This window comes from Bos indicus x Bos taurus, chromosome 28, assembly GCF_003369695.1.
Source record: "Bos indicus x Bos taurus breed Angus x Brahman F1 hybrid chromosome 28, Bos_hybrid_MaternalHap_v2.0, whole genome shotgun sequence".
NCBI classification, from domain to species: domain Eukaryota; kingdom Metazoa; phylum Chordata; class Mammalia; order Artiodactyla; family Bovidae; genus Bos; species Bos indicus x Bos taurus.
In genome coordinates, this window is record NC_040103.1 from 4,555,289 (window position 1) to 4,574,807 (window position 19,519).

The window sequence follows — 19,519 nt, forward strand, 5'->3', positions numbered from 1 at the left end:
GGGCTTTGTTTCTGGTCACTAAACCTCTCAGCCCCTTAGTTTCCTTGTTTAGAGATGATAACACCACACAGGGTTATTCTGTGGTTCGGTGGGAATGTAAGTGCTTTGGAAATTGGGATGGACTGTATAGATGTAAGTCCTGACACTGCAATGTTGCTGGCCACCCAGTTATCTGAGAGGTGGGTCCACCTTAGAGTAGGCGGGGTTGTTCTACCCTAGAAAGTTCCCAGGGAAACCTGGGCAGAGGTGCTTTGTGGTGGGGTGACCCATTGACTCGTCCTGTTGAAAGACTGATTTCCTTCTGGGGTGTGCATGCATGTATATGTGCACATGTATATCTATGTGTATATATGTGCATATGTACATGTGTACATACATGTGGATGTGTATTCACATGTGCATGTGTGTGCATGTGTGTATGTGTGTATGTGTGGTGTAGGTACATGTAAGTAGGGAAGTAGAGCCTCTCTCATCAGAATTGGAAGGAGGACCTGAAAATGTGAGTCTCATGTTCACTCCGAGGGACTGATCTCATCTGCTCTCAGCCCCTCGCCTGTGGCCTAAAGTCCCAGCCACGTCCCTGTTTGCCCTGTCCCAGATCGGCCATCAGATTCATTACCCAGGGAGACAGAGCAGCCAGGCCAGTGTGTAAAGGACAGTGCAGTGTGCAGGATGCCCAGGCGATGCGTGGAATCTTTGAGTCAGGCGTGTCCAAAACGGACACCACTGTCTTACCGATTAGACCAGTCCTAACAGGTGTCACCGTTGATCTGTAACTGTTGATTTGATCTAATAGAATGCATCCAGCTCCTTAGAGGAGCTGCAGGTTCTTCAGCACCTTCCCCGCTGCCCTCTCCCAACCTCTGCTCCATCTTTAAGCACCCCCAGATCTGCTGCTAACCTACTCTCACGGCCACGGCTGTGGTCCCTGCCTGGTTCAAATCATTGTTATGTTTTACCCAAGTTCGGTAAGGGGTCCTGACGTATATACTTTCCTCTAGAGTCTCTCTTCCCCAATTCCTCCTCTGCAAGGTCAGCAGCATTGTCTTTGGGAATACTGCTGGGATGCTGTTATTCCTTGGCTTAAAACATTTGGTGGCTTTTTGCTTCCCTTAGGATGGTCTCCAAACCCCTCATCATGACAATGGAGACCTTTCCTGACCTGCTACAGCTGCCCAGTGCCTTCCTCCTCCAGCTTGGCTGCTCTCTCTTCCTGTGTCTCGGGCCTCTGCCTGGAGTGAGATTCCTGCTTTGTGCCACCTGCTAAGCTCTTCTTATTCCCTTCAGTGTGGCTCCAAAGCCACTTCCTTGTGAGACCTCTCCTCCCTACCCCCCGCCCCGAGACTAAATGAATCCCTCCCTCCATCCCTTGGATGTGCCCCGTGACAGCACTCATCACTTTAATAATCAGTTGTTCATGGTCCAAGTTCCTCACTTGACCACAAGCTCTTTATCTCCAGCTCACTTCTCTTAGTCATTTTTGGATGCCTGATGCCTGGCATACTGCCTGGTACTTGATTAAAATTTTGGTTTTAGTGAAATAATTTATCTTGGTAAGATGGGCCACAGGAATCTAATTGATAGACTTCTTGGACTGAATGTCTGAGGCATAGGGAGAGATGCTGAGAGGCACACACACAAGGACCCAAACCCTCAGTGGAGGTTTGCACCATCGTGATTCTTGGACTCTGAATGCCAGTTTTCAACACGTTATTTCCAAAATCTTTTAAGAAAAATCTCAGCAACATATCTGCATTTCAAATATCCAAGTTTTGACCCAAGTCAAGCAGAAGTACAATGTGGTTATAAAGACCAGCTTCCCTTCCTCCTAGATAACCAAACAGAAAATCACCTGGCAATGGGTCTGCTGTAGTCAGTCCAGAATATCCAGTTGCTGAGTTTTGGTAGAACCAACAGTTTTTCCTTTCCTTTCAACTCCTCTTACCAAGATATAGGGGTCTTCCCAGGTGGTGCTAGTGGTATAGAACCCACCTTCCCATGCAGGAGACGCAGGAGATCTGGGTTTGATCCCTGGGTCGGGAAGATCCCCTGGAGGAGGGCATGGCAACCCACTCCAGTATTCTTGCTTGGAGAATTCCATGGACAGAGGAGCCTGGTGGTTTACAGTCCATAGGGTCACAAAGAGTCGGCCACGACTGAAGTGACTTAGCATGCATGCCTGTATCTAGATATAGACCAGGATATCTAGTCCTGGCCTAGATTTTTTGATACTTTGGAGTCTGTGAAACCCTGAGCAGATATGCTTTCTGGGGGCCACAGACTCACCATGCCAGTCTCTGAACTACCAGGACATTGGGGTGCCTGGGAGTTGGAATTCTAGGGGCTGTAGCTGCAGAAAACCACCTTGGCTCCCCTTTTAGATCCAATGATCTTTAGTTTTAAAAATAAATGAAACACACCCTAGATATATCTCTTCTTATAATTACCTATAAGCCACTGGAGAGTTGTTTTATGGGGTCTTGGTTTCTGGCGGGTCACCCGGGGGCTTGTACTCCTGGCACGCTGGTGGGATGGCCTGACTGGTAGCCTGGTGCTTTCACTTCCTTGCTGTGTGACCTGAAGTCATGTCCTTCATTGTTCTGTGCCTCAAGATGCTCTTGTAGTAGTTGGAGGTAACTGCAGTCTCCACCTCATACTGTCGTGAGGATGAAAAGTGCTGGGCCATGTGCAGTGCTTCAGATTGGTTCTGATGCCCAGCAGGAACACAGAATATTGCTCATTGTTATAGAGTATTGCTCATTAGAGAAATGGCTCAGGCGAAGAGAATTTGAGTCAAAAGGGGAATTCACTCTTCTTCCTTGTTGACTTAAAAAATATTCACAACCTTTAAAAAAAAATCACAACCTAAAAATTGAGAGTTATGTTTTATTTTGGTGGGAATTTTTAGGACTTAAGCCCAGGAGATAGCATCTCAAGGGACCCTGAGAGATGCTCCAAGGAGGCAAGAGGGAGAGCCAGGTTATATAGAAGTTTTGCAACAAAGGGAAGGTAGTCTGAACATCAAACGATTATTGTTAATTAACAAAAACCAGATATCCCAGGTTAAGTAGTTTAGCACTTTTCTGTGTATGGGAAAATGCAAGAGTCTGGGCTTACTGAAATCATTCCTTTGATACTCACCTCAGCTATCTGGGGCCAATATTCTGTGTTTTTCACATCCTGAGCTTCCTTGGGGCTCACCGTAGGGAGTGGCTGCAGTCTGATGGCTGCTAGATGACAGATATCCTTTTCCTTCCTGAAAAGGAAGGAAAGCCCTTCCGCAGGGCTCACTGGCTCACTTTGGAAGGCTGCGATCAGGGATGACTGTGACATTCATGTTTACTGATATGGCAGGAAATATTCCATTTCTCACCCTACAGTTCAAATTAAACTCATGTCTTGTCTCAGATGGTAGGATCTGGACACAGCTGACGTGTAGTGTAAGTTCCTTTGTTTCTCCAGCAGCTGCATAGTGAGTTACATGATGCTCTTTCAGGTGATTTGCATGTCTGTGGTGTGGAAGAGGGATGACCTTTATTCAGGGTCGTGGAGTGACACAGGAACCCTGTCCAGGGCGAAGGTCTTACGGGAATGCAGATTTTGCTTCCGATGGAGGAAGAGGCTCCCGACAGTGGAGTTGTGCTTGATGAGGCAGGCCTTGCTTTTTCCACCATGTTTGTGCAGAAACCTCAGATTGCTCATTCGGGCTGAAGAACTGGGGAAGGGTTGAGCTAAGGATATGCAAAAAGATCCCTTCAAAGATTGGGATTCTAGTGTTCTGGGGCTTTTTAAAATATTATATTCCAATTCCTTAACCCTCTTCTCTCTCCTTAGGGAAAATGAAAATCTCAAGAATTTGAATTTTAGTTCCTGTTAAATACAGTCCATCCTTCATATCCGCAGATTCTGTACTTGGGAATTCACTTACTTATTAAAACTTACTGAAGTCCAAGGTCAGGGCTCCCAGTGCTTCCCTGGTCTTTTGTGGAGATGCATGCAGTCAGTCTTGTCTGACTCTTAGGGACCCTTTGGACTGTAGCCCGTCAGGCTTCTCTGTCCTTGGGATTTTCCAGACAAGAATACTGGCGTGGGCTTCCATTCCCTTCTCCAGGGGATTTTCTTGATCCAGGAATCAAACTCTAGTGTCCTTTGTCTCCTGCATTGCAAGCAGTTTCTTTACCTCCTGAGCCATCAGGGAAGCCCTTGTGGACATGCACAGAATGACTAAAAATTTGGGCCACCCAACATGTGTGTTCTACCTGAGGTCTTGTTTCAACTCAAACTGTAAACTAGTGTACTTTAGGTGGCCTGTTTTTGTTTTTTTTTTAATTTGATATGCAGTTTTTTGTTTATTTTTACTGAAGTGCAGTTAATTTACAATGCTGTGTTAGTTTCAGATGTACAGCAAAGTGATTCAGTTAAAAATTTTTTTTTAATGCCATGCTTTTCCCACGTTTGATTTGTTTTTTGTTGGTGAGGTCACTGTTTAAGCTAGTTCCCAAGCACAGGACTGGCAGTGCTGTCTGGTACTTGTAAGCACAAGAAGGCTGCCATGTGCCTAAGTGGAGAAAGTACGTGTGTTAGATGAGCCTCTTTCAGGTGTGAGTTGTGAGCTGAATGTTAATGAAGCAGAGATAAATATTAAATACAGCATCTTTAAGGGCTTCCCAGGTGGCGCTTGTGGTAAAGAACCTGCCTGCCAATGCAGGAGACATAAGAGATTTGTGTTTGATCCCTGGGTCAGAAAGATCCCCTGGAAGAGGGCATGGCAACCCACTCCAGTATTCTTGCCTGGAGAATCCCATGGACAGAGGAGCCTGGCAGGCTGTGGTCCATAGGGTCACAAAGAACCAGATACAACTGAAGCTACTTAGCACACACAGACAGGATCTTTAAACTGAAACACACACAAAACAAGGTTATATATTGATCAGTTGATAAAAATATTGTGACCTAACCCTATTTTCCCCCTGGAAACAGTGGTTCAGTATTTGCTAACTGAGATTTCCCAGTGATTCTATGGAACTTAACGACCACATATGAGACTCGACTGTGTATTTTATACTGTTTAGAAATAGCCATTCAGGGACGTTACCAGGGGTTGGGGAAAAAATGCTTATTCCTTGGAAGAAAAGCTATGACAAACTTTGACAGCAGATTAAAAGCAGAGACATTACTTTATGACAAAGGTCCGTCTAGTCAAAGCTATAATTTTTCCAGTAGTCATGTATGGATGTGAGAAGTGAAGTCAAGTCGCTCAGTCATGTCTGACTCTTTGTGACCCCATGGACTGTAGCCTACCAGGCTCCTCTGTCCATGGATTTTCCAGGCAATAGTACTGGAGTGGATTGCCATTTCCTTCTCCAGTGGATCTTCCCGACCCAGGGATGGAACCCAGGTCTCCCACATTGTAGACAGATGCTTTACTGTCTGAGCCACCAGGGAAGTCCATTATGGATGTGAGAGTTGGACCATAAAGAAAGCTGAGCACTGAAGAATTGATGGCTTTGGACTGTGGTGTTGGAGAAGACTCTTTAGAGTCCCTTGGACTGCATGGAGATCTAACCAGTCAATCCTAAAGGAAATCAGTCCTGAATACTCGTTGGAAGGACTGATGCTGAAGCTGAAGCTCCAATACTTCAGCCACCTGATGCAAAGAACTGACTCATTTGAAAAGACCCTGATGCTGGGAAAGATTGAAGGCAGGGGAAGAAGGGGACGACTAGAGGATAAGATGGTTGGATGGCATCTCTGACTCACTGGACATGAGTTTGAGTAAACTCTGGGCGTTGGTGATGGACAGGGAAGCCTGGCATGCTGCAGTCCATGGGGTCGCAGAGTCAAACATGACTGAGCAAGAACTGAACTGAGAAAATTGTGGTGAAAGGAAATGCTAGCTGGGGTGCAGAGGAGGGAAGTAAGTGGGAGGACCCTGAGTGCTGGGTCCCACCTGAGGTCGTGGGGCTAGAGGAAAAGGAGACAAAGGGCCTGCCTCACATGGGTGGTGTGGCTGGATAAGACATGCCCATTAGTGGCTGTGTTTCCAGCCAAGATGGACATTCAGACATATCGCAGGGCAGCAACTCAGGGTCCTACAGGGATAGTTGGATGAGGGGGTAAAGCGAGGTGGGCTCTGGCTGCAATTTTTTCTTTGACCTTTCCTGTGGTTCTTTTGCATCAACTCATGTGGTTGTGGTGATGCTATAACTTCACATGGCAATTGAGCTGGGCATTCAGCCTGTCTTCCTATCCCTACTATTTAAGACTAAGTAAGTAAGTAAGTGAAGTCGCTCAGTCGTGTCCGACTCTTTGTGACCCCAGGAACTATAGCCTACCAGGATTCTCTGTCCAAGGGATTTTCCAGGCAAGAGTACTGGAGTGGGTTGCCATTTCCTTCTCCAGGGGGTCTTCCTAAACCAGGGATCGAACCTGGGTCTCCCACATTGTAGGCAGACACTTTACCGTCTGAGCCACAAGGGAAGCCCATTTTAAGATTAAGTTCCTGATAAAATATGCACTTGTCATGTGGACCAGCTCAAGGAATAAATGTGATTGATCATTCATTCATTCTGTCATTAACTTGGAAATCACGTGCCTACTGCTAAGAGTGCACCTCATGACTGGCGTGGAGGCTGTGTTGGTTGGAGTAGGTTAGTAACATACAGCAGCGTGATATGAGAGGCTTCACATAACACAGCTGTGTTTCTAGCCTACGAGTCGTGTTCCACAGGGGTGGCTGGGGGCCCTGCTCCACCCCTGAGTGCAGGGACTGGTGTGGTGTTGAGTGGTGTGGTGTGGTGTGGTGACCACTCAGGTCACAGTCCCTGAGACGAGGAGGAGAAGGCTGAGGGATCCACAAAAGCAATTCAGAGCACAAGCCACCTCTGTCTCCTCCACGCACACCCCGTGAAGCAGAACAAGGATGGGAGGGCAGTATAATGCCTCCATGAGCCCAGAGCAGTGAAGAACCAAATCAGGGTGAGCGCTGTCGTTTTCTACATGGATACAAAGAGGCTCTTGCATGCTAGATGCTCTAGGTTGGATGGAGTGCTCAGACACTACACCACACCACACCACACCACATCACATGACACAACACCACATCACACACACCACACCACACCCCAACATGACTCCACAACACACCACACCACACCACACCACACCACATGACACCACCCACACCATACCACGCAACACCACACCACATGACACCACCCACACCACAATACCACCACCCACACCACATGACACCACCCACACCATACCACACAACACCACACCACATGACACCACCCACACCACACAACACCACCCACACCACAAAAACCCTACCACACCACACCACATGACACCACACCATACCACATGACACCACACCACACAATACCCCACCATACCCCACCACACCCCACCACACCACACAACACCCCACAGCACCACACCACACCACATGACACCATACCACACAATACCCCACCACACCCCACCATACCCCACCACACCATACCACACCACATGATACCACACCACACCATTCACATCCCACCACACCCCACCCCACCACACCACACCACACTACACCATACAATACCATATCACATGATACCACACCACACCACACCATACCACACCACACCACACCACACCACACCACACCACACGACACGACACCACACCACACCACACAACACCACACCACATGACACCACCCACACCACAGAACACCACCCACACCACACAATACCACACCACATCACATGACACAATACCACATCACACACACCACACCACACCACACCCCAACATGACTCCACACCACACCACACCACACGACACTACACCACATAATACCACATCACACGATACCACACCACACCACACCACACCACATGACACCACCCACACCACACCACACCACACCACATCACATGACACAATACCACATCACACACACCACACCACACCACACCCCAACATGACTCCACACCACATCACACCACACGACACCACACCACACCACACGACACTACACCACATAATACCACATCACACGATACCACACCACACCACACCACACCACATGACACCACCCACACCACACCACACCACACCACATCACATGACACAATACCACATCACACGACACAATACCACATCACACACACCACACCACACCACACCCCAACATGACTCCACACCACACCACACCACACGACACTACAGCACATAATACCACATCACATGATACCACACCACACCACACCATACCACATAACACCACACCACACAATACCCCACCACACCACACCACACCCCACTACATCCCACAACACCACACCACACAACACCTCACAACACCACACCACACCACATGACACCATATCACACAACACCCCACCACACCACACCACACACACCACAAGACACCACCCATACCACACACCACCACCCACACCACACCACACCACATGACACCACACCACGCCATTCACATCCCACCACACCCCACCACACCACACCACACAACACCTCACAACACCACACCACACCACATGACACCATATCACACAACACCCCACCACACCACACCACACACCACACCACAAGACACCACCCACACCACACAACACCACCCACACCACACCACATGATACCACACCACACCATTCACATCCCATCACACCCCACCACACCACACCACACCATATGGCACCACACCACACTACACCACATGACACCACACCACACCACACTACACCACATGACACCACACCACACCACACACCACCACATGACACCACACCACACAACACTACACCACATGACACCACCCACACCATACAACACAACCCACACCACACCACAACACACCACATACACCATACACCACCACATGACACCACACCACACAACACCACACCACATGACACCACTCACACCACTCAACACAACCGACACCACACCACACCACATGACACCACACCACACAATACCCCACCCCACCACACCACACCACACCACACCACATGACACCATACCACACCACACCCCACCAAACCCCACCACACTACACCACACCACACAACACCACACCACATGACACCACCCACACCACACAACACCACCCATACCACCAACACCACACCACACCTCTCACACCACACCACCCACACCACACCACACTACATCACACCACACCACACCACATGACACACCACACCACTCACACCACTCACACCACACCACACCACATGACATCACACCACACCACTCACATCACACCACAGCACACCACACCACACCATACCACACGACACAACACCACACCACACCACACCACACCATACCACATGGCACCACACCACAACACATGACACAACAATAGCTGTTGCCTGGTGTGATAGGTACTAAGAAAACTTGCAGCTCCATCCTCCTGTGGCTCACACCAAAAACTTAGCATCCTCCTGGCTTTGTCATCCCAAAGAAAGTGAAGTGAAAATGAAGTCGCTCAGTCGTGTCTGACTCTTTGCGACCCAATGGATTGTAGCCTACCAGGCTCCTCCCTCCATGGGATTCTCCAGGCAAGAGTACTGGAGTGGGGTGCCATTTCCTTCTCCAGGGGATCTTCCAGACCCAGGGATTGAACCTGGGTCTCCCGCATTCCAGGCAGACGCTTTAACCTCTGAGCCACCAGGGAAGCCCTTGTTATCCCAACACAGGATCTATTGGTGAAATCTGGTGGTTCTGTCTTCCACCAACTGTCTTCTGAGTATGTCCACAATCACATCACTTCTCCCCATCTTCACTGCTCCTGCTAGAATCCAGGCTACCACCATCTCCTCTCCTTCCTGGGTTATTTCCATGCCCTCCTCCCTGGCCACCTGACTTCTGCCCTTACCCACAGCTGTCAAGAGGAAACATCAGACATATATTGAATCATGAATTCTGTTACTCAGAGTCCCCCAGTAGCTTCCCAAGCCCTCCAGAGTGAAATCAGAACTTATTTTGACCACACCCATGCAGCATGTGGGATCTTAGTTGTCTGACCAGGAATCGAACCTGTGCCCTCGACAGTGGAAGGCTAAGTCTTAACCACTGGACGGCCAGAGAAGTCCCGGAAATCAGAACTCTTAAATGTCTTCATCCTATGTGCCTCATGACCTTTCTGACCTCCTGTGCTACAGTTTCCCCCTTTAACCAAGACTCTTTAGGCATGGCTGGCTCCTGTTAACTCTACGGTGCCTGGGGAGTTGCTGCCTGCAGCCTCTGTGGCAGTTGTGCTTTCTGCTGGAACATATGTCTCCCAGAGAGCTTCAGGGTAGGGATTCTCCAGACAAGAGTACTGGAGTGGGTTGCCATTTCCTTCTCCAGGGGATTTTCTTGACCCAGGGATCGAACCCGTGTCTCCTGCATTGGCAAGTGGGTTCTTTACCACTGAGCCACCAGGGAAGCCCTACCACTCATATATCTTTGCTCAAATATCATCTTCTCAATGAGATATTACTTAAAACTTCAACCCAACTGTCTACCAGCCTTCCTGGCCCCCTTTACATGGTTCTGCTGTTTTCCTCTGTCCTAGCACTAATCCTTTTCTAAGGCCTTGTAAAACTTACTTATTATGTTTTTGTCTTACACAAAATTGATAAGGCTAGAGGGCTAAGAATTTTGTGCTGTATCTGCGACCCCTCAAACAGGGCCTGACACTTAAGAGCGAATATTTGAAAAATGGTTCAGATCATGAGTAAGTACAAGCACAGGTGAGGCTGTCAATAGAGAGGCAGGACATCTAACGTGGACTGGAGGGGGTGATGCCTGAAAGATGTGTGGAAGGAGAGGAAGGTATAAGCTGGCAAAGGATGGCAGGAAGCTGGTTTCCAGGGAGAAAGATTAAATCCATTTATCAATGGGCCAAGAATATCCCTTCAGAAAATCCCAGAGCTTCCTGTTGAGAAGAGAAATAATGAGAAATGAATGTGTTGGTAATTCTCAGACAAGTGATGGGATCATTGAGTCTTGTTCTCATGCTCAATTGCTAAGTCATGTCTGATTCTTTGTGACCCCATGGACTGTAGCCCTTCAGTCTCCTCTGTCCATGGGATTCTCTAAGCACGAATACTGGAGTGGGTTGCCATTTCCTTCTTCAGGGGATCTTCTTGATTCAGGGATCGAACCCACATCTCCTGCATCTCCTGCATGTCAGGCAGATTCTTTACTGCTGCGCCACTAGGGAAGACCATCCTTGAGTCTACATGTGGATTAAATAAGACAGTGCCCATTTCTATAATGGAAAGATCCTTAGGACTTCTTTGATGAAGTCTTTCATTCTCAGGACAGCCTGCTGAGTTGAAGTTCATTGTTTTCTTTTCCTGGTTTCTCCTCTAATGTTGGTGTGTTTGTTTTCATAAATTTAACATGATGCTTTTGAACAGAAAACATTTGGTCAGGTCAGGAAATTTGTATTCCTTTTTATTATGCATTTTTCACACAGATAAGGGTACAGTGTGATGTTTTTGTTTAAAAATGACATTCCAACTCTTTTTTTGGTTTTATGCTCAAATTACGCTTTTTCTTTATGTAACTTTTTTTTTGAGAAATGAATGCATATGGCATTGGAAAAATGTACATTTGTGGTTCTTTTTTTAAAGGAGAATTAGTGTGGTTCAGCTTCAAAATAGTTTCTAAGTGTTCTTAACTGTAACAAAATTAGTTTGTGTGAACAAGATTGTAATTCAGTTTTCATTTTTTCCCCTTTCAAACCAACATAGGTAAAATCCTTGAGATTAAAGCTTCAGAAACTTCAAGATAAAGCGATTGAAGAAGATGATTATGATAAGGGTGAGTTTTGCCTTGTTTATTGATTCTTTCTTCTCTTCCCAGAATGTGGAATTTCACTTTCCCTCCGTATTCACCTGTATCCTCCACACTGCAAATGAATTGTGTAATCTGTTCCTGGATCACCTGCACTAAGTACAGTTGACTATTTTACAGCACTGTTGTTTTCTGAGTTTCAAAGCAGTTTGGGAGGAATAATCCTTTGGGTCATAAGTATAACCTTACTGATTTTCCAGAAGCACTCTGAGTAGTTGTACAATAAGAGTTATATTAAGTCATCATCTACCTATCTAAGGTGTGATGTTGTTGTTGTTGTTTAGTTGCTAAGTTGTGTCTGACTCTTTGCAATCCCATGGACTGTAGCCCACCAGGCTCCTCTGTCCATGGGATTCTCCAGGCAAGAATACTGGAGTGGGTTGCCATTCCCTCTCCAGAGGATCTTCCTGACCCGGGGACTGAACCCACATCTCCTGCATTGGCCAGTGGATTCTTTATCACTGAGCTCAGGGAAGCTCCAATTTGTGATGTAGCTATACTTTATTCACTCATCAGGAAATATTGGTGAACACCTACCATGTGGCCAGCACTGTGGCAGGAATAGGAGAGTAAGAGAATACAGTTTCTGGCCTTGGGATGCCTGTGAGTATGAGCCCTTGTGGAGCTTTCTGACTTCACATGCTTGGGGACCAGATGTAGGAGTTGGGATGAGCTTAAGGGATGATGCCAGACTCTGCGAGTGGGCTCAGATGTATTGAATTCCCATGTGCTGCTGCTGCTGCTAAGTCGCTTCAGTTGTGTCCGACTCTGTGCGACCCCATGGACTGCAGCCCACTAGGCTCCCCCATCCCTGGGATTCTCCAGGCAAGAACACCGGAGTGGGTTGCTATTTCCTTCTCCAATGCACGAAAGTGAAAAGTGAAAGTGAAGTTGCTCAGTCGTGTCTGACTTAGCGACCCCATGGACTGCAGCCTACCAGGCTCCTCCATCCATGGGGTTTTCCAGCCAAGAGTACTGGAGTGGGGTGCCATTGCCTTCTCCAGAATTCCCATGTAGATGGCTTGAAATAGTCAAGCTGGAAAGAAGTCATGACATGAAGATGGAAGAGTTGGTTAGAAGCAAAAAAAAAAACCCAAAGCAGAGTGAGGCACCCAAATAGGAGTCAGGCCAAAGTGGACAAGGGTATCATGGCTGCCAAGTGGACACTGGGTTGACTTCTTTGACACTGACTGTCAAAGAAAGGTTTCAGGTATAGCTGGATTGGGAAGGATCTTAAGGACCTGGGTATCAGTTGTAAGATCTGACACTCATTTCTGCTGGGTCTGGGGGATAAGAGAGGGCCTTAGAGGACTTCTTGTTCCACCAGGCACTGATGACCTTGAGAACTATGCTGGTGATAACCAAGCTTAGCACAGCAAGGATTGGCCTGGAGATATTTTAGATTTAAGACTCCCCTGGAAGCTGGTTAGCCCTGAGGCTTGGTCTTCAACCTCATGGGGCCATATTCTGGTTTCCCAGACAGTACATCACTGACCATTAGGAACTGGTGCTACAGGAATGGGGCAAGTGACTCCCAAAAGGAGGGTGCAAATCCTATTCTAGGAAACACATGGAGCAGAGCTGACGCTGTCTGGTGTCCTTGTTCACCATTGGCTTTGGGAGGAAGGAGAGGAATTTGGGGATGGAGCTCTTTAAACTCTGCCACTCCGCTTTGACAGGACATTTTGATTTCAGAATGATGCCTGGCGGAGGATGATGTAGGTGAAAGAGGAGCAGATGAGCTATTCCCAGACCCAGGTGTCCCTGGGGGCTTTTGTCAGTGGGAGACACCTAGGTTTTGAGGCTCCCACTATGGCACGGGTTTTATTTTCTCTTCCAAGGGCTGTGCCTAGGTTCCTTTGACAACACAGCTCTCTCTGTAACACACAAAGCTTCAGACACAGGTGAAAAACCACACCCTCTTTTTCTGATCAAGAAAAACCTCAACTTTTCTGGATGCGGTGCTCTCAATGGGCTTCATTAAATGAAGGCCTCACTTGTTTAGTCCTTTCTCTAGATGTCTCTGAAATACCTCAGGGGAAAAGTTGAATAGGTCATACCTCACAGGGAGGCTGAAAGAATAAAGGTGACTTTATTCAGTGTTTCTGCCTGTTTATTTTCCTTGTTTGTATGTCACTGTCCACTGAAGATGTTTGGGGGTGGGCCAGCATTCTGTGCTTCCTCAAGCCCTCCAGGTGATGGAGGTGCATGCTGATGCCTGGGAAAACACGGTGCAGGACTTTCTTCTGTGGAAAACCAGGCCTGTGCTACAGTGGTGGCAGCTGAGTCTAGCCAGTGAGGCTCTCAGTCCATGGCCCATGCCCCTCCTGGTGAAGATGACTGGGCTCTGAGCGGTGAGTAGGATACACTGGAAGGGCAAAGAACTGGAACAGCCACCATTGCTTATGAGCCACCACCCCAGAGTCTGATTGCCTCGAAAGATTTGAAACGGCTCTATTATCTAACGGCTTCCTTGGTTGCTCAGTGGTAGAGAATCTGCCTACAATGCAGGAGATGGGGGTTCGATCCCTGGGTCAGGAAGATGCCCTGGAGGAGGGTATGGCACCCACTCTGGTATTCTTGCCTGGAGAATCCCATGGACAGATGATATTGGCAGGCTACAGTCCATGAGGTTGCAAAGAGTTGGACATGACTGAAGCCACTTAGCTTGTGTGTGTTTGTTGTGTGTGTGTGCATGTGTGTGTGGCTGTGAAGTAATTCAGTCATGTCTGACTCTTTGTGACCCCATTGACAGTAACCCACCAGGCCCCTCTGTCCATGGAATTCTCCAGGCAAGAATACTGGAGTGGGTTGCCATTTTCTTCTCCAGAGGATCTTCCCAACCCAGGGATTGAACCTGGGTCTCCCCTATTGCAGGCAGACCCTTTACCAACTGAGCCACCAGGGAAGACCGTGTGTGTGTGTGTGTGTATGTGTGTGTGTGCGCTAAGTAGCTTCAGTTATGTCTGACTCTTTGTCACCCTATGGGCTGCAGCCTGCCAGGCTCCTCTATCCATGGGATTCTCCAGGCAAGAATACTGGAGTGGGTTGTCATGCCCTCCTCAAGGGGGTCGTCCTGACCCAGGGATCAAACCTGTTTCTCATGGTCTTCTGCATTGGCAGGTGGGCTTTTCCCTGGTGGCTCAGCTGGTAAAGAATCCGCCTGCAATGTGGGAGACCTGGGTTTGGTCTCTGGGTTGGGAAGATCCCCTGGAGAAGGGAAAGGCTACCCACTCCAGTATTCTGGCCTGGAGAATTCCATGGACTGTATAGTCCATGGAGTTGCAAGGAGTCGGACATGACTGAGTGACTTTTACTTTCACTTTTCTTTACCACTAGCGCCACCTGGGAAGCCCTTAGCACATAGCACATAGCATCTGAAATGGATCTCTGCAGGGCCCAGAGCATGGACTGGCACATAGCAGGTGATGAATAAATTGTCATAAATTATTTGCCATTCAGAAAACTAAGATCATGGCATCTGGTCCCATCACTTCATGGCAAATATATGGGGAAACAGTGGAAACAGTGATAGACTTTATTTTCTTGGGCTCCAAAGTCACTGCAGATGGTGACTGCAGCCATGAAATTAAAAGGTGCTTGCTCCTTGGAAGAAAAGTTATGACCAACCTAGACAACATATTCAAAAGCAGAAACATTACTTTGCCAACAAAGGTCCATCTAGTTAAGGTTATGGTTTTTCCAGTAGTCATGTATGGATGTGAGAGTTGGACTGTAAAGAAAGCTGAGCACTGAAGAATTGATGCTTTTGAACTGTGGTGTTGGAGAAGACTCTTGAGAGTCCCTTGGACTGCAAGGAGATCCAACCAGTCAATCCTAAAGGAAATCAGTCCTGAATATTCATTGGAAGGACTGATGCTGAAGCTGAAACTCCAATACTTTGGTCACCTGATGTGAAGAACTGACTCATTTGAAAAGACCCTGATGCTGGGAAAGATTGAAGGCAGGAGGAGAAGGGGATGACAGATGATGAGATGGTTGGATGACATCACTGACTCAATGGGCGTGAGTCTGAGTAAACTCTGGGAGTTGGTGATGGACAGGGAGACCTGGCGTGCTGCAGTCCATGGGGTCCGAAAAAGTCAGACATGACTGAACGACTGAACTGAACTGAATTGAACTGAACTGAAACTAATTGCTGAGTAACTAGGGAAATTGAGGTGGAGAGTTTGTGGTCATGAAATGTGTTGACATAATAGTTGAATAAATCTTCCTTTCTCATCTATGATAGTTTATCCTGAGTTGCTGCTAAGTCTGCTAAGTCGCTTCAGTCATCTCCGACTCTGTGTGACCCCAGAGACGGCAGCCCACCAGGCTCCCCTGTCCCTGGGATTCTCCAGGCAAGAACACTGGAGTGGGTTGCCATTTCCTTCTCCAACACATGGAAGTGAAAAGTGAAAGTGAAGTTGCTCAGTTGTGTCCGACTCCTAGAGACCCCATGGACTGCAACTCACCAGGCTCCTCCGCCCATGGGATTTGCCAGGCAAGAGCACTGGAGTGGGGTGCCATTTATCCTGAGTTACTAATAAACATTTTCAGAGTTGCTGAGATGTCCTTGCCACTCAGTGTTTAGTCCGTGTGGACTGCGTCCTTGTTCTGAGAGGAGCTGCTCTGCAGCTGTGCTCTGTCTCTGGGGAATGGGTCTGCTGATGTCCACAAGGTTTGCCAGGAGCACGTAGAGGGTGACCTTATCCCCCTTGGTTTTGTTTTGGTTATTTGCTTTTCTCTCTTTCTTTCTAGTTTCACTTGTGAAAACAACTTTGTATTCCAGACAAATGAGCCATGAGCACAGAATAGAAAGCTCCGTGTTTTGTTATCTCATTAATGTGCTGACAGATTTACCTGCGGATGCCCAGTGAGGAACCTCCTCAGATCTCTAATGACATCTCTCCCTCGCTAGGGAAGGAAGGTTACTATATCCTCATATTCTTGCAGAAAGCTGGGAGGACTGAGGTGAAAAAGGTGTTGCTCTTTGGTATTTTCTAGGGGTCTCTCTCCTAGAGACTCCACGTGCTCCTTGGTTTCCTCACTTGACCGCTTGTCCCAGGTCAGCTGAGGGGCGAGGCTGAGACCTGGGAGTCCCACGGGGGAGACCCTGCCATCCAGGGACTGGGGGTGAGAGGCCCGGGTCTGCGACGTGCTGGGAGGGAGAAAAGGAGAGGGTGGGCCACGGTGTTCGACACGGTTACTGTCCTAGTGCTTCCCGTGTGGATTTGTGGCCTCTAACATCCCCTGGCTACGCGTGTCCACTGGTGATGATGTCACACACGCATGAGGAGGCCGTGAGGTGGTGGTTTCAGCTCTTCAGTGACCCACATTGCTGTGCCACGGAGCAAGCTGGCTTTCCTGCTTGCCTAGACTTTCTTTCTTGGAGCGGAGAGTGGCCAGCACTGAATTCCTTTCTCTCTCCTTGTGTCTCAACCAGTAGTCATTGTGACAAAACTCTTGCACAGTAAAATGTGAGGCATTCAGAGAAAGATGATCCAAGCAGAGGCCAAACATGAAACCATGAAAATGGCCAGCTCTTGTCTAAACTGCCACACCTTCTTTTTTCCTGAATTCTTTCCTTAGCAAGCTTTCTCCATCCATTGTGGCTCCTTGGTGACAGTGTGCAAATCATCCAAGCTGACACCCATTTTTTCCCAGGGGCCCACTCTAAACATCCACCCATGGCTTCTGGAATCTAATGCATTCTTGTCTTGGAACTACAAATGTGACTGAGCATGGTGAAAACCCACGGGTTCCTTTTCACTGCATTTCATTTGAGTCTAGAAAGCAAAAAACAAGACTGAGTAGAATCTGCTCATTTTTATATCCATAGGACAGAAGAGTCAACGGGAGGTGGGCCCCATTCTGGCTACCCCAGAACAAAAATGTGATTCTTGGAAGCCTGTACTGTTTCATGTTCTGACTTGGAAAGAGCTACACTGAACCCCAGGGCTTCTCAAGAGATTCGGTTTTCCCTGGGTCAGGAAGATCCCCTGGTGGAGGGCATGGCAGTCCACTCTAGTATTCTTGCCTGGAGAATCCCTTGGACAGAGACTGGTGGGCTACAGTCCACAGGGTCACACAGAGTCACACGACTGAAGCAACTTAGTATGCACCCTGAACCCCAGTGTGAATGTGGGTGCAGCTTCTGTCTGCAGCCCCCTGCCCACACCCTTGCCTCCTCTCCCTGCATCCCAGTCTGGAAACAGCATCCTTCTGACCCATTATGCAGAGGGCTTGCCCCCTGTGGCCCTTGAGTGTCTCCCCTGGTCCTGGGATAGTGAGGCTTCCATTAAAAAGCACAAAAACATAAGCTCAAATCTCAAGTAGGTGTTACTCGACTGACTGCATCCTTGTGTGCTTTGAGCTCAGTTGCTCAGTTGTGTCCAACTCTTTGCGACCCCATGCTGGCCAAGCTCCTCTGTCCATGGAACTTTTTAGGCAAGAACACTGGAGCAGGATGCCATTTCCTGCTTCAAGGGATCTTCCTGACCAAGGGATTGAACCCACATCTCTTGCATCTCATGTATCGGTAGGCGGATTCTTTATGGCTGAGCCATCAGGAGACTGCATCCTTTGCACTCATGAAAAATGCCAGCGCACGAACCAGCCAAGTCACCATCAGCTGGGATCCTGGCCAGTTCCCAGGAGGCACTGTCACCACCCCCTTTCTTGGGCGAGGCCCTGGGTGCTGCTCAGAGAGGACATGTACTTCGACCTGGCAGGATCCAGAGCATCTTGCATCCCAATGTGGAAAACAGCTTTGTAGCGGTTGTGGGGGACAAAACCCAGCTAGGAAGGTTGTGGATTCTGGCAACTCATGTATATGACCACTGGGGGAGGAGCAAATGAGGGCTTCTTGCTGGGGATGCATCAGGAAAATGGTCCATGATCTTATCTAGAAACATTAGGCTGTTAGGAAATGAGCATTGATTTAGTGTTAATCTTCAGCATCATTCTCACAAGAGTGGAAGTTCGTGTGTCTGCCTCCTATTTTAGGTAAAAACTGAAAAAGTGGGAGATAAGTGATACATATAGACAAATGCTGCAGAAAAAGAATATGTGTAAAATGCCATTTACTTCCCTTGATTACATTGTCTCAGGTTCTGTTCCTGTTTATAGGAGAGTTTCTGATTCTGTGAACTAAGGGCAGAGCTCTCAGCTGATGGCGGCTTTCAGCATCACTGTTTGTGTTTGCAGGTTTGTGTGCTGGCTTTTTTCAGTGTGCCTAGGGCACACTCAGCTATGTAACACCTACTTGGGATTGGAGCTTTGTGCACAGACCTGGAGGGTTTGTCTGCATGGGATATGCATCCCTTTCATTTGTAGCAGATTAAAACATATATTTCAGCATGACACCTTTTCTCCCTTGTGTTCCAGCTGGGTGTCTTGGTGTTAAGTGTGGAATATTAACCCCCTGCCCCCACCGTCACTCTGGGGGTAGAAGCTCAGGGGAGAGAATGTCCCTCTTCGTGGCCACGTCATGGCTTCCCAGGTGGCTTCTGCTTTGCTTCGCTGATTGTGAGGAAATTGGTCTGCCCTTCAAGGACCGCATGAGGTGTGGCCACAGCCATTACTCATGATGGAACCTGACAGCTCCAAGTTTTTATATGCTTCTGAGTACAAAACACCAAGACAA

The 19,519-nt window shown here is 48.0% G+C and overlaps 1 protein-coding gene across 3 annotated transcripts in view; it reads left to right on the top strand.

The window, feature by feature from the left end:
* Window positions 1-19,519, top strand: part of DISC1 (DISC1 scaffold protein) — a 427,041-nt gene that overhangs the window by 85,271 nt on the left and 322,251 nt on the right. For all 3 annotated transcript variants that reach the window (XR_003509171.1, XM_027530484.1, XM_027530483.1), the window contains exon 3: window positions 11,769-11,838. Coding sequence is in view for 2 of the 3 variants with exons in the window: in XM_027530484.1 (XP_027386285.1) it covers window positions 11,769-11,838 (70 nt within the window). In the remaining variant the exon portion in view is untranslated. The remainder of the gene's footprint in view (window positions 1-11,768; window positions 11,839-19,519) is intronic.